Source organism: Hyperoodon ampullatus (assembly GCF_949752795.1).
Source record: "Hyperoodon ampullatus genome assembly, chromosome: 6".
NCBI lineage: Eukaryota > Metazoa > Chordata > Mammalia > Artiodactyla > Ziphiidae > Hyperoodon > Hyperoodon ampullatus.
In genome coordinates this window covers 37,519,363-37,535,302 of record NC_136919.1, presented here as the reverse complement: position 1 = coordinate 37,535,302, position 15,940 = coordinate 37,519,363, and the positions used below count along the sequence as shown (strand labels likewise).

Below are 15,940 nucleotides of genomic sequence, written 5' to 3'. Positions count from 1 at the left end.
TCAAGCAATACAAAGTCTTTTGTTTACCTTGAAATGTAATACTAATCCCATAGTACACAATGGACAGAATTTTTTATACGCAGATATATGAAAAAAAGTGGACAAAAACCTCATGCCAGCATCAAAAATGCAACAAGAACTTTTTTCTCTTTATAATCTCTGGGTTCCATAACAAAGGAAACAAAAAAGGTGACGTTCTTTTTAAAGTTTGGTAGCTTCATGAAACAAAGACTTTGATCTGTAAATAAGTTGCCTTCTCATCTACGACACACATTCTCAAGCACGTTTTTTTTTTTTTTTCCCCACAGCTTTTGATTTGGCTTAACAGCAACATGGAGAGAAGAGCACACATTTACACGGAGGACTTGATCAATACCTCAGGGTTTTTCTTTTAAAATTTTAAGTGTAAAGAATGATTTCTAAAATAATAAAGAGTCCATAATTTGGACATGACCTAAGCAAAAGGTTTTTTTTGCTTGTCTGTTTGTTTTTCCAACAGTTAAAATACAAGTTAGAAAGTCTGCTGGCAGTTTATTTCACGGGAATATATCAGATGTACATCATGTCTGAATGCATTCCCGACACACAGACATCAAGGGAACAGGTACAAGAGTACAACGGACAGGGTGCTATAGGACAGGACCAAAACCTCAGGAGTGCCCAGGAGAACGGTGCTGACTGCTAAGAACTGCTGGTTTGTTATTCGATGGGGGCCCAGCTGACACGGGCCTTGTTTTATCCCGCTGAGTCACATTTTTGTTTGCAATGTACTTTCCCCCTGCTACTTCCCCACTGGGGAAAAAGCAATCCCCCATCCCTCCTTCGAGTATCATTTGTGACTGGAGGGATGGTCTGAGACTGTGAGCCAGCCTGTCACACAGGGGAGCTGGCAGGTGTTACCTGCTCACACCTGGCCTATAGGCTGCCCAGAATCACCTGGTGAGAGGGCAGCGCCGCCCAGAGAGGCGCATATGCTGCACCCAGTCACTGGTTTTAATAGTAAAAGCTCTATGACAAAGGACTAAATTACGTGAGTCAACAGCACGTTTCGTGTTTTTGGCATTTCAACCTGCGGAGAATTTCTATGTAAAATATGCTGCTCTGAGGCCCCCACGGTATCTTTTAAGAAGCTGTTCTACAGAATCAGGGTAAACGTTTAATATTGTCATAATCGATAGAGTTCTCTGTATCTAAGTGATTTGTCAATGCTGATACCGTAATATCAAAAATGTGCCAAAAGGCACTAAATTAATCTTTCACACTTTAAAACAACAATGACAACAACAACAAAAAGGTTTTGTGGTCCCTGTGTTTCCTTACATTATCAAAAATATCATTTGGCAATAGCAATACTTAGCTTTCTCCTCCCAAAAGGCAGCCCTAATTATGAACCTCACTTTCTTGCTTGTTTCTTTAAGAGGAACAAAGACTGGCTATGTTAGGCCTCAAGTATTTAAACTGAACAACTGATTACATCTCTAAAAACTCTCTCTATCCAGAATCTAAAAAACAGTAGTTGAAGAATAAGGCATATTAGCAGGTGTTGACAACTTCTCAAAAAGTAGAGTTAGGCTTTTAACAGTCTGTGGCATTTCTAAAAGTCTGGATTTGTTGACTTTCAAGTGCTAAATACACAAAATGTTTATGAATGAGACAAATATCTTACTGGTTTGTTAACGTTATTTTTTCAAAGCACTTATTTACAGACTATCTACAGTAGTAAAAACTACCTTGATAACATATTTCTTTTGCCACACAGAAGGGGTCAGACAGTCACACTCAGAGAGCATTTCAAAGACATCTGATTAAGAAAAAACAGTCACACTCCCTGTAACTGCCCCCCACCCCAAACCTTTTCTAACGTAGACAGCCCTACGCATGCTCTGATCTGTGCAACTATGGAGAGACCAGATATCCTTAATACAGAAAGCAAAACCACCTATTGGGTGGGTTGATGAAAAATCAGGTTCCTGGTTTATTCACTGAATTAACAAACCACAAAGAGGCGAACAACTCCCAACACACCCAGCTCAATCTGTAGGTCTGGCCCGGGGGATGGCAGGTAAATTGGAGGGAAATGTCATCTGAATAGAGAAAACACAGTAAGTGAGAGGGCGTGTTCAATCTGGTGGCACATGGAGGATTTTTGGAAGTGAGAAGGTACACCCAAATTCCCAAAACAATTCTGCAGACAGGGATGGCCAAAGCAGTGCTACCCCAGCCTTAGGATGAGATTACCCAGTTTCCACAGACCTTGAAAGTAGGTGTCTGGGAAGGTGGGGACCAGGACTGGTGTGGCGTACCCTGACAACAGGCAGACCTGTGTTGGGTCTTGGGATGGGTTAAAACTGGGCTCTACTCTGGCTGCTCTAAAGGGCCGTTTCTGCTCAGAAGACAGGCTGCTCTGGCCCTGGCTCTCCCTCCACTCTCACCAGCTCAGGACACAGGGCAGAGAATGACGCTTGTGTGGCCCAATGAATGGCATCAAAACAGAGCCAGGTGCCCGTGATTTCAATGCTATCAACAGCAGGGCCAAGTCACACAACCTCTGGGCTGATACCGTCCCAAGAGAAAGTCCTTGTGCACACTGCCACACAGCATCGTGCCCTTCTCTAAACAGAACAGCCCATCGTCCCAACACAAATGGCAGCCTCACAGGAAACGAGCAGCAGGAGTACATTTAATTCCCTCGTGTGGACAGCCACTGAGAAAACACATTCCAAGTCAATAACATGAAGGACACACTCTGGATGTGGCTGAAATTTGGCATGAAGACAAACTTAGGTTACATTCACCACCGTCCCCAGAGTCGTGCTGGGTTTTGTTATTTCAGCTAAAGAAAGGGGTGTGGTGGGTTCAATGAGCAGCACGGTGAAATACGAGCCCATCACGTCCATAATCGCACTTTTCTGAGGTCACCAGGAATCATCGTTAAGTCTTAAAAAATGATAAAATCCAACCCCAAACCTGGCTCGAGCAGGAGCAGTGGTTCCTTGCTTTGAGCAGAGCAGCCTAGAGCCTTCTTGGAGATCCAGCATGCGGTGAGGACGAGCAGTGTCTATATCTGCTGCAAATCGCAACTGCTCTCTTCAACCTCATCTGCGTCTTTAAGATTTGCTCAGTTTCTAGGAATTCTCTCTTCTGCCCTAGCCTGGATTTCTAACCCAGGTGAACTGAACCTTTCACTTCCCCGGCCCAGGGACAGCTGACAGGGATGACTTTCCACTCCACTGCCACGTGCTCAAGTCTCAACCTGTCCACGTGTGTCTGCCTGAAGTAAGACACATCCTCAAGCCAAAACCTCTTGGAAAATAAATACAAGAGAGGAGTCAGTGATCTCAGCACCCCGACTTTTGTGAAGCCAAGAAGGATGGGGTGATAAAGCCTCTACGAGGCAGTCTTTGGCACACAAGTCTCTGGGTTACACTTCTCACAGGGACTCACCTTCGTGCTGATGGAGATGGAGAGGTGAATGCTGGGGGCTGCTGACCCTCGGGGGCCCGAGGGAGCCGTAGCGGTGGGAAGGGCTGGAGGGCCTCCGCAGCCGCCTACTGTCCCTTGCCTTCTGGGCCAGCCTCCTCACCTCATCAGATGCCGGCCAGAAGTAAGGGACAAAGGTCCCTTTTCTGGAAAGACCATTTCTCCAAGGAAGGCTGCAAGACACCCTGGTCCTCCAAGCTCTGCTATCAACGTGCGGCACGCTGGAGGTCGGTTTGCCGGTTCCAGCTCTCTCTGGAGTCTTAAAGCACAGGCACATCACAGGGGGACCAAACAGAGAAAGATAAAAGCCCAAGATGCCTGCATCCCTTCAGAACCAGTCTTCTGCCTCCAATAACGTAAGGGGATGACTGTGTACCCCAATCCCTTCCCCATATGTCCTAGCAAGGAACCTGATGGTTTTTTTTTTTTTTTTTGGTAGGGCTGCCTTCTTGCCCATCTAACCCTTCCACAGGAATGTGCCTGGGCTTTGGCAACTAGCAGCAGACTAGAGTCTAGTCTTCTTGTAACTCCTTCCACAGTTCTTTCCAAGCATTTGTCACACTGGACAACATTTTTAAAGCATACGTTCCACCAGGCAAGACTTCACATGTTCCCAAAGATGAGCATTCGCCTCTGGGTCAGTCTAGTGTTTTCTGCCAAATATCCATAGAAGGCCATCAACCCACTAACACATACATGCCCCGATTCTACCAGCAAGCTTTCAGGCTGGACCTGGACATCGACACCCACACCAACAGGATGGTTTAGAGGTAGAATGAAACACTGACTCACCACTCGGGGTCTATGGACTGTTCTTACCCTTCTGTTTCAATGAATCATCTCTAATTGTACCAAACAGAAAATTCACATCAAAGGATTTTAGAATGGCACAAATGGGGTCTAATAGTGTGCACAAGTACCAACTGATATACAAATTATCACTTAAACCACGACTTTTTCAAACATGATGAAGCACAACCAAACTGTCCTGGGCTGTCCAACGGCTGCCCCACCAGCATCACAGCCATGGCTGCCCCAAGATCTGCAGCTAGAAGCGGAATGCAGTGACCTCAGCAGTCTGCACGTTGACCAGTATTTGCAGGTTCACTTGCAAATGCAGCAGTGTCTCAGCACAGCTGTTTCATTAAAAAAATAATACTACTGCTTATTTGAGGCTCAGATTTGTAATTTTATAGAGATGAGCCACAGACGAGAGAACACAAACATGACATAGGTAGTTTTACTTCATGAGGGGAAAAAAACGAGCTGGAAGAGAGATCCCCTTTTTCTGTTTTGTGTTGACACACTTGAAAAGGAAACCTGCTAACAGTTTGAAATGAAGACTTTAGTTAGATGCAGCCATCCCCAGGAATGTGGCTGCAAACTGAGGAGGTTTCAGCTTTACCAGTAGCAAAGAGTTCGCTGTCACACTTGGCATCTTCGAGGCCCACCTGGATACAGACTCGTCTTCCTGACTAGGAAAGAGTAAGGTTAAAGCACTTCACACAGAGCATTCAGACTGAGTTTACAAATCTTGACTGTATCATAAGAATATGCCAGCCTCTCCCCAAAAGGTTGCCCAATCATTCAGCGGACACAGCAGGACACATTAAACTAGGAGTTTTTGGTGAGGTAAAGGCAAATTGCACAAAGCAGACATGGGAGGTGGGGCTTGGTATATGCCCGCTGACCTCAACACCTCGGAGCTACTCCGACTTCAAGACAACAGATGACCCCTAACAGGCCTAACTCTCTACCCTGATGACATTTAACAAGCAAAAGAACATCGAAGAACGTCATAGAGAAAATGCACCTTTTTTCATTTTACACAAAACAGTTTCCAATCTACTACATTTTAGTGTCAGAAACAAGTTCGGGGAGCACTGCCCCCTCAGCTTCCCAAGGCATCGCATAAAGGACAAGGATGCTAGCTTGCTTGCTCTAGCACGGATGCACCTAGACACTGATTAAACGGTCCTAAGCGAACCGGAAACCATAACACAGGTGTCACTCATGACAGGCAGGCAGCAGGCCACACTCAGAGCTACACTGTACATTAAGGGCTTTCCACAGAGGCGCCGACACCTCCTTCTAGGCCGAGTCAAGGCCCATGGAGGTCAATTCCAGAGCCACTGTGCATCCACGGAAAGCAGGAGCTGCCTTCTGTTCATGCCTTCCTCACGGCCTTGCAAGGCAGGACCCGGGTTCTCTTCCATGGCAGGCAACTCTGCTGTCCCCAAAGAGGGGACTGTAACGAGATGTCAGAATGTCAGCTGAGGGCTGTCTTGTCCCTCGGTTTCAAATCCTCGTAGTGTCCCACCGAACAGGTTCCTTCACACCACGGAGGTATGCTTCTTCTGCTGAGAGATGATGACAGCCTTACAGACGCCACCAAGGAATAAATACTCATTGAAAACAACTGTCGGACAAAGGTGGGGGGAAGGGAAAGAAATACACAAAAGAGAGATGTTTCTGTGGTTCTTTTCTTGGTGCTACCTCTCTAGCACTGAAGGGACATTCCGGTGTGGGTGCCATGCCCGGCATAGGTAGGAGAGTCTCTGTCCCAAGAAGGAGCTTACTTGGCCTCTTGCTTCTCCTGCAGTAGTGGGATAATCGACTCCCAAGCCATGAGGCACTGGAACGACAACACACACACACACAGCATCAGCGTGGAGTTTCAGATTTCATTCTGCTTTGATCTATACCCTCACACTGTCAATCCTGCTGGGTCACCTTTGTCTAATGACACCTACATGTATTATCCAGAGCTAGCAGAGGGAAGGGAGGCAACAGGTGTTTGACTACATCTCCCCCTGCCCCCATCTCTACGAAAGACTGCAGCGTCTCTATGAGGCCTAAATGCACTGTCCATAAAGCTCGTATCAGTGAGCGGAAATGTATTCACTGAAAGAAATTCCCTCCATTCCAAAAGCAGAAGAGAGGGCCGGCTGCAAACCCTTGGTGAGGCCCTAGGTTCTCAGCCAGGATGGAGACACTGCTCCAGGTGTGGGTGGTGCCTGCAGGAGTATATAAATTATCTTGGAACGGGCCAGCCACCTGACTCAGAGGGGGCGGAAAACCCGCTCTTCTTCAGCCACCTCAGATCTGCTTGTATGGGCCACTCCTGGATCTCCCATAAAGGAAAATGGGGAGAGGGAACTCTATTTATTGAGTTTTATCATGTCCAGACACTGTTATGTATTTTACATTCATTGTCACTAGTCCTCGGAACAACTCTAGGAAGTAGAATTATTATTATTACACAAACACACATTTCACAGGTGGGGAAAATGAGACCCAGAGAGGTTAAAAAAAAACCTTTCCCAAGACACACAGCTCGTAAGTGGCAGAGCTCGTGATTCCAAAGTGGATGTTCTTTCCACTACACACATGCCTTTCGTTCCAGACCCTTCAGAAGAGCCAAGAACTTGGAAGACGCTGGCCCTCTTCTCTGAGAGCATGCTGCTCAGCAGAAAGGACCCTCCCTTTGAGCAGTCTCTTGCATAAAGAGGAGAGAAGAACTACATAAGGGCTTTCTTAGGAGCAGCCCAAGGGTGAAGCAAGGCTTTGTGTTAAGTCATTTGGGGAGGAGACCTGAGGACGGGGGAGGAGAGACGCATCCCTAGGTCAAGCCGGGTGAAGGGAGTGGTGAAATAGCTCCTTGCTTCCTTCCTTGGTGACTCTGAGGTTGGAGAAGAAGCTGGACTCAGACCCTGCCCCACAGAAGGAAGCCCAGGAAAAAAAAAAAAAAAAAAGGAGGAAGCCCAGGGAGCCTCAAGGAGCTTGCTGTCAGCAAGAGACCCAGTGTGGGGTCTGTGGCATCCTGGGTCCTGTTCTCTCCCTCGGCCATCATCTCTGATCTGGAAGGTTCTCCTATGTCACTGATGGGAACCAAGACCACACCAGCTTGCTTTTTCGTTCTTTTCTTTTTAGCGTTTTTAAAATGTATTTTATTATACAACTATGACATGGAAACATTTTCATTGTAAAAAACTTCAAAAACTACAAAGGAAGCAAAAGGTCCCCTTGACCACAGACCCAACAAAATACTAGCTTTCTTCACAAAGTTAACTATTGGACAAATACTCAAGCTTTTTCCCACTCCAGGACCCTTAAATATGTTGCTCCCTTTGCCTGGAATACTTGTTCTGTCTCCGAGACTCAGGTTAAATGTTACTTCCTCAGATTGGCCTTTCCTGCCCACTCTACTTGCCCCCTTCCATCCTGATCTGAATGATGCCCCCTAATCTTTCCTCCCAGCTTCCTGTTCTTTTCTTGTAGGGCACGTATTTCTCTGAAGAGGTGGGATTCTTGGATTAACGTCTATCCTCCACTAGACAGACGGACGGCTCCTTAATGGCAGGAGTCCTGCCTCTCTGTTTACCCATGTGTACCTGGTCCCTTGTACACAGACAGTACACAAAAAGCATCTGTTAAATATAAGTAGGAGCCAAGACGAGGCCCCAAGACAGTGGCCCTGTTTGCAGTATAGTGGCAAGACGTGGATAAAGGCCCTGGGTTTGAGTCCTGGGACCCGGGCCTTGGGAAAACTGGAATTAATCACCAAGAGGAGGAATGAACATCCAACTGAGTCAGCACTGGTGCAGTGGGAAGCGGGGCTAGAGTGAGGGCATGAGGGAAGGAAGCACCATTCACTGAGTATCCACCATTTGCCAGGCACACTAGAGGTTCTCAGGTATCATTTCATTATCTCTTCACCATCATTCAATGGATAAGGATCACTCCCATTTTGCAGATGAAGAAACAAAGGCACAGAGAGGCACCCTGTCTAAGAGCACAGTCAGTAGAGGAATGAGGCCTTGGCTCACATGGAATGATGTTTCCACCTTTGGGCAGTCAGGACTGTCCCCAAAGATCCGTGGTCTCTGTCCCCCTCACTGACAGTGTGTGGGAATTCTCAGACCTGTGGACCCGGAGAGCCAAGTCCGATCCTAGTTCAGTCATTCACAAGGTGAGTGACCTTGGGCAGAGTTTTAAAACCTTGCTGAGCTTCCATTTCTTCAGCTTTCAATTGAAAGCCCCTAAAACCCACTTCACAGTGTCACGGTGAGGGTTAAATTTAAACTTAATGAGATCATATATGCAAAGCACTCAGCCCAGTGCCAATGCAGACACACAGTGGGGGTCCCATGAGAAAGGTACTGAGGAAAGGCGTATGCCCCCTTCCCCCTTCCCTATGAAACAGCCCTTACTAAGACCTGGCAAGTAAGGGCCATATTCCATGACTTTCTTCCCTAACCCTCCTCCCAATCAAGATGCAGACACACTGCCTCTGCACAGCAGCCAGAACCAGCAAAGCTTTTGAAAGAGATGGATTCTTCTAGTTTGAGATGAGGACATGTTTCTAGAATTGTGATGGGAGTGGCTGAGTTAATGCGTGTTCAGCCTGATTTTAAGTCTACACGTTACTTGTTGAATTACCACTGGGCCATTCTTCTTCGATAACTTTAAGCTTTAAGGAATATTAGAATTCGTTAGCAGAAATGATCTAGGGTTAGATATGCTAGGAGCAAACTTTGATTGAGGATACTCAGCTGCAGCTTGATGACAGCTGTATGTGTGTGAGGGTGGCGGGCGGGACGCTTACCTTGAAGTCCACTGATTCAGGGGACTCAGCAAAAAAACTGCTTTTAATGGTTTTCTTTTGTAATCCTACATCCCTTTGTTTTAGGTACTTAAAAACAATATTTCAAAGTCTATTTTAAAAGAACAAACAGGATTTTGATAAGGGGTCTCTAGGCTTCACCAGATGACCAAAGGGATCCACGGCACAATGGAGGTAAGAACCCCTGTGTGAAGATCCACAGAACAGCTTAAAGGAACCCCGAAGCCTCTATCAACTGGGGACATCCCTGCGCTGCAGGCCTGACTGACTGCGAAGCAGCCGCTGGGAGAACTAAAGGGCTTGGAGGATAAAACTGCTGCTTCCATCAGCAGGGTGTGCAAGTGAAACCCCTGTGGGCACCCAGGGCCCCCCCGCCCCACCGCCCGGCTTCCAAACCCAGCACCACATCTAGCACAGCAGGGTGAGGACGCACAGGGGCTGCTAAGACTAAACACATAAATTAAGGGAAGGAGATGGGCCCAGCGGGACCCTTCTGGACTTCTGGCAGGCCCTGACCAGAGGCTCTGGCTATTAGAAACACTTCCTTAAGGAGAGGACTGTCATCTTGTCAGCCTGCTCGTTACCTTCTCGTAATATTGGATGTTCTTGTCGGCCATTCCCATGAGCAGCTGCCGGAAGTCCTGCCTCTTGCTGTTCTGCCACCTCTCCATGTCGGCTTTCAGATCAGCATTGAAACACTCCATCCGATCCTGACATCTCTCCACCTCTGCTGGTACCTGGAAGGGGGATGCATACGCGGGAGCTTTGTATGTGTAACGGGTACCTCGTGCCCCTATGCTCACAGATTTGTGAGAGGCCAGATTTCTGCCTTAAAATGCCATGAGCACACTCCCTCCTCTGGAGGCATTTATTTGTAGGCACAGCCTTGGGTTTCCAGATGTAAGAAAGAATTCTGACAAGTGCTATCCTGACCCCAATTTTTAAACCCATCCAAGCCAAACAGTGACTTGTGGGGGAAACACCTGCCTGTTTACAAACAGGAAGAAGAAACGCTGTGATTCAGAGTCATATGTCTGGCTCCTTTTAGGAGTTACCCATCCAAAAGTGAAAATGTGTGCAGATTTTGCAAGTGTACAGCAGTATTTGGTATTGCGCTGCTATTCTCCTATGTCCCATATTGAAACTAGAAAAGAGGGTTTTCCATATCACATGAACGGTTCCATTAACCATGACGTTTTGATGATGCCTATCTCCATTAACCAGAGACTTCACAGCAATAAGACTACTGGCCCACTTTATAAATCAACTGGAGACTTGTCCACGCAACCCCCAGATAGCAGATAACCAAAAATAAAGAATTATAATTGGGTAGTTCTGGGGAAATGGAAAGAAAGTTGTTTATGCATGTCAAAAACCGTGAAATACAAAGAAGAAGTATACAGCAGGCTATTTCTAGTTTTTCTTAAGGAAGTTTAGAAGGCTTTCTCAAAATGGAACTAGGTCCCCTGAATTTCACAACTTTCACTTTGCTTTGGTGAGTTTCATCCGTCCTACACAGCTAGAAAGAAAATACCCAATATTATAAGAAGGTAATGGGAAATGATCACCCTGGTACCCAAAGCACAAAGCTGGCTTCTCTCCTAACACAGGAGCTCCACTAGGCTTTGATGGTGTCCGGGAGGCGGGGGGGCGGTCAACATGCCCAAAGCTGGGTCACACACCCACCTGCCAAATGCTTTCCCAAAACAAGTGAGGCCTTGGACATTTTGTGTGCTGGGGCCTCTGATCCCAAATGTAACCATCAAGGTCAATCTCTACCAACCAGGGAAGTTTTATACCCAGAACTTATGGGCAGGAGCTGACCCAGAAACACCTCAGGCAAGGCCAAGCCTGAGGGAGCCAACCCCTTCAGGGCTTCCAAAGAGCTGAGGGCACTTAGCCGTCTGCCACCCAGACCATTTGGCCATGGCTGCAGTACACAGGAGCAGGGAAAGTGGAGCCGCCTAGGTGAGGGGATTCAAATGCGCCTGGCATGGGCACTAAACTTGGGAGAGACAAGGATGAGTCAGAGAGGAAGATATACAGTCAGGCATCCTGGGCGACTTGAAAGCAAGGAACTTTGGGGAATTCCCTGGCGTCCAGTGGTTAGGACTCGGGGCTTTCACTGCCATGGGCCCAGATTCTATCCCTGGTTGGGGAACTAAGATCCCACAAGCCGCTCAGCATGGCCGGAAAAAAACAAAACCAAACCAAAAACCAATAACAAGGAACCTTTTTTGGTGGCGGGGGAGCGTTCTCCAAAGCACTTAAACTTCTGGAAGAAATTTTAAAAAGGACTCGATTTTCCCTCCTGATCTAGGACTGAAGTCACTTTGCCTTTCCCTGCTGATTGACCTGTTACTGTTGGCCACCTTGGGGGAAACCAAAGTGTAAACAAGAGTACCCTGGCTTTGCCTCTCCAGAGCCATTCCCTGACAAACATCCCAGGAACCAGCCTCAACAGGCACCCAGTGAACCAGTCTCTGGGCTGACCTCCCTTCCCTCCCTGCAGGCACAGTCCAGTTCCCTTATTCCTCCTCCTGGCCACTGCTCATTTTAGCATCTGGGGAGAAGTGCCCCCGATCAACTTCCTGTTTAGTTAACTACTGCAGCAAGGAGAAAAGCAAAGCTCTGAAAGGAAAACCTCCTGGGACACGGTGAGAAGAGAGGAGCTAGGCTCTCTGATTCCAAGGAGTGCTCACCTGGCAAAGATTCCTGGGTCTGGTCTGGGGATGGAAACTCTGGACTGCATGACTGCCTGAGCCTCGACGTGGGAAGTACTTTTTTAGCTTATCGTTTTCCCAACACACTCTACGCTGGGCACAGAGGGGAAGTGCTTAGGTCTCAGCAGGCAAATCTTATCTCAAGTCACCCAGGCTAGTTGGGAAGAAAATGAACATGGCTGGACACTGCGGGGAGATGTTTAGGGCACTTTCTCTTCACTTGGAGCCTGTGATACGCACAAGGAGGAGGAGCTGGAGGCTGAGGACAACTTGGGCGGGGGAGCCGGCTTCCTTGAAGAAATACCAAAGGGGCGACTCTTCAAAGATGATGGAAGTGGGGTCTGTGACTCCAGAGGGACGGTACATACAAGTGACAGAGATGAGACAACACCTGGACCCACCTCAGGAACAGCTAGCTCACAGGCCACAGAGCCCTCAAAGGCAGAGAGAGAGAGAGAGCCCCAGCTGGCAGGGAGCAGAGAGGGAAACCTGGGGCTCTTCCTGGAGGCCAGGGGTTCTGAGACCCATTTAACTCAGGCGTCCTTTTTGGAAAATAGAAAAGCCTTGTGCTTCCTCTTACTATAGAGACAGTTCTAGAGCCAGACTTCCAGGGTGTGAATACAGCATCTACCACTTCCTAGATGGGTGACGTTAGGCCTCTCCACGCCTCAGTTTCTTTTTCTGGATAATACCCTCCACCTTATAAGGTTGGAATGAGGTTAGATGAGGCAGTATATGCACAAAACTCCTGGTACCTGGCATGTGTTAAGCGCCGAACCAATTATTTGTTAGTTCTGATCAGTATCAATATTGTAAAGCGCTGTTCACAAAAGATAATCTATCATTTGCATAACCCCTCAAGTCAAGAACATTTTACTGAACTTTATTCCATGTCACATCAAAAGGTTTCTTTTTCATTTTCCAAATATAAAATATTATAATACTATTAAACATGTTCTTTCAAACTTCATGCCACCCTTCACCCGTGCTACCTCACCCCAAGATTTCACCAGAGATGAGAGATGAGTCAACACCAAACTATACTGGCCTGTGATCACCCTCAGTACCCTGGAGCCAGGGTGATGGCTGAAATACCAGAAGGGACAGATCAGACCAACCTGGTGGAGACGGAACTGACAGATCTGGCAACCAACTGCACACAAGAAATAAAACATAGCAAGTCAGAGAGGAGCCTAAAGTTTGGGTGGCAGTAGTCCACCATACGGCTCATGGTAAAGGACAGGTCCACAGACCAGATAAAGGAGGTAGCTGCAGCCATGGGAAGGGTGAGACCTCTCTCCACAAGAGGGGGCTGAGACAACAACAACAACAAAACAAATAACCCATTTTTAAGATGAGTAAAGGTCTCAAACAGACATTTCTCCAAAGAAGTTATATAAATCGCCAACAAGCACGTGAAAAGATGCTCCATATCACAAATCCTTAGGGGAATGCAAATCAAAACCACAATAGGCTACCACCTCACATCCATTAGGATGGCTACTGTTAAGAAACAAACAAACCAGAAAATACAAGTCATGGCAAGGATGTAGAAAATTGGAACGTTTGCACATGTGGAAGGAAGTATGGCAGTTCACCAAAAAGTTAAAAGTAGAATTACCATATGATCCAGCAATTCCACTTCTAGGTATGTACCCAAAAGACTGAAAGCAGGGCCTCAAAGAGATATCTGTACACCCATGTTCACTGCAGCATTACTCGCAAAAGACAAAAGATGGAAGCTACTAAAGTGTTCATCCACAGATGAATGGATAAATAAAATGTGATATACACCTACAACGTAATATCATTCAGCCTTAAAGAGGAAGAAACTTCTGACACATGCTACAACATGGATGAACCTTGAGGGCATTATGCTAAGTGAAATAATCCAGTCACAAAAAAACAAATACTACTTCATTATAACTACCTATAAGAGATACCTAGAGTAGTCAAATTCATAGAAGCAGAAGGTAGGAGAATGGTGGTTGCCAGGGACCAGAGGGAGGGGAGACAGGGCTTTGTTGTTTAATGAATATGGAGTTTCAGTTCCATAAGATGAAAGGAATTCTAGAGATTGGTTGCAACAGTAATGTGAATTTACTATAACACTACTGAACTGCACAGTTAACAATGGTTAAGACGGTAAATTTTACGTTTTGTGTATTTTGCCATGATTAAAAAAATGTTTTAATATATGGGGGAATAAAAGAGGGGGCTAAGGACGGGAGAGCCAAAGGGTAGAACTCATGGAAAAGCCTACATGTATAGGCTTAATAAAGGAGTCAGCAAAAGTTACTAAGAAATATGGGCACAGAAGCAGGAAGTGAGTCAGAGACCGCAGAGCCACAGAAGCACAAGGGTGGAGGGGGTTAGAAGACGGAGGAGATGGGACGGCTTAAAAAGAAGAGTATAAGAAGGAATGCGTGAGCTGTCTGAAATGACCAGCTGCTGAAGTTGCCCAACTCTACGGAGAGGAGGGCTGCCGGCAGCAGACGCTTGGGCTTGCATTCCTCTCTCACTTTTGTTTCTTTCTGGATGGTGTCTTTGTGACAATCAATTCACTGACTAGTAACACCCTGCATTCCTTCCTAACTCAATGCTCTGATTTTTTGACTGAGGTACTGTTAGAGTTATGCTACCTTGTATTTGGAGCGGGTAGAGATGGGAATATCCAATGCTAACGGTCAGGTGTTGCTGATCACAAGATACCAAGAAGGGAAAAGAATCTCCAGACAAGACCTCAAAAGACAACAATTTCTAAACAGAGGACAAGACTGCATTCTTCACATTGGTTCCCCTACCTCTCGTGAGAAGTCCCATTACAGAATATTGGTTGTGGAGCGATGGGAGAAGGGTAACACGGGATGAGATTAAGCGTGTGTGTGCTGGAGAGCAGGGTGGTAATGTGAATTCACTCAACATTCACCGAAAAATGTATTAATGAACTCTTTCCACGTGCCAGGCGTCTCTCAGCCCTACGATATGAATCTCTACCTAAGTATCCTTCTTGGAGCTAGGCTGGAGGCATCACATTATCTGCTCCCATGAGGACAGTAGGTTAATAAAGCCCCCAAAGATTAGATAAGGCAGACATGATCCCAGCACCGGGGGACAGGTGCCAGGACCAATGACAGAACCAATTCAAGACGGTTGTCTTCTCGGCTATATGCCACTAAGTGAAAAGCAGGGCCCAGCTTCCTAACTGGTGCTGTGTGAACGACAGCAATATTATCCCCCCGGCCCTCTGGGAAGCCAGAGTTCCAGGCTGCTCACCTCCAGTTTCAAGCAACCTGGCCTTTGACCCCAGTGTGCCATACAAATATTTTCATTTTCTGTGGGTGCTGTGATATGAAGAGAAATTGAGGAAACACTGCGGCAGGGTAAAGATTGAGAAGAGGCTACTGAATTTGGCAAATAGGAAGTCATTGGTGCCCTGAAAGAATGCTTTTAAAAAAAAATACATAAAAAGAAACAAGCTTCAGAGAATGGCAGCTGAGGAGGGAAAAGCAAGTGCCCAGGTGGAGAGCAGATGCACTGAGAACAGGAGCCACGAGCTCCCCCGCACCCGCTGAATGGACTAGCAGACACAGACTGAAGAGCCAGCGGCAGGCCCAGGTTCTCTGCCCGGTCACTCTAGCATCAGCCACGCATCTTACAAAAGCTGGAAGCCTCACCCCTCAGTGAAGCAAAGATTGCTGGGAGCCCTTGTAAAGGGGATAAAGGGCTCCCACTTTGGAACCAGACCCACCCGTGGCCCAATTCCAGCTCCACCGTGTGTGAGCATTGGCGTGTGAGTCATGTAACTCCCCTGAGCGCTGGTTCCTCATCTGTAAGATGGGAACCGCATTGACAGAAGGCTGTTGTCGGAATCTAGTAAGGGAGGTGACAGAGTCCTGCCCTCCTGTGGCCGATGAGTCTGGTTTTCTAAGCTAGGCTGAGATCACAGCCACCGTGGACAGGACTGGGGATTATCAGGTGTGTGTCTCCTCACTTGTCAAAAGTATCTGGAAACAACAGATACCCCTGCAAAACTCTCAGGTCTGTCGAAGCTCCATATTAACGAGTCTCCCTGCTCCTATCTGCTACGTCACAGCTGGAGTTCTTGCTC

At 46.9% G+C, this 15,940-nt stretch overlaps 1 protein-coding gene across 1 annotated transcript in view; it reads right to left on the bottom strand.

The window, feature by feature from the left end:
- Positions 1-6,039: 6,039 nt before the first annotated feature.
- SNX30 (sorting nexin family member 30) overlaps positions 6,040-15,940 on the bottom strand; it is a gene marked incomplete at its 5' end in the record, with an annotated part of 102,729 nt that continues 92,828 nt past the window's right edge. Inside the window, 2 exons of the mRNA XM_079706031.1 lie at positions 6,040-6,115; positions 9,691-9,843. Of these exons, the coding sequence (XP_079562157.1) occupies positions 6,056-6,115; positions 9,691-9,843 (213 nt within the window). The 3' untranslated portion in view covers positions 6,040-6,055. The remainder of the gene's footprint in view (positions 6,116-9,690; positions 9,844-15,940) is intronic.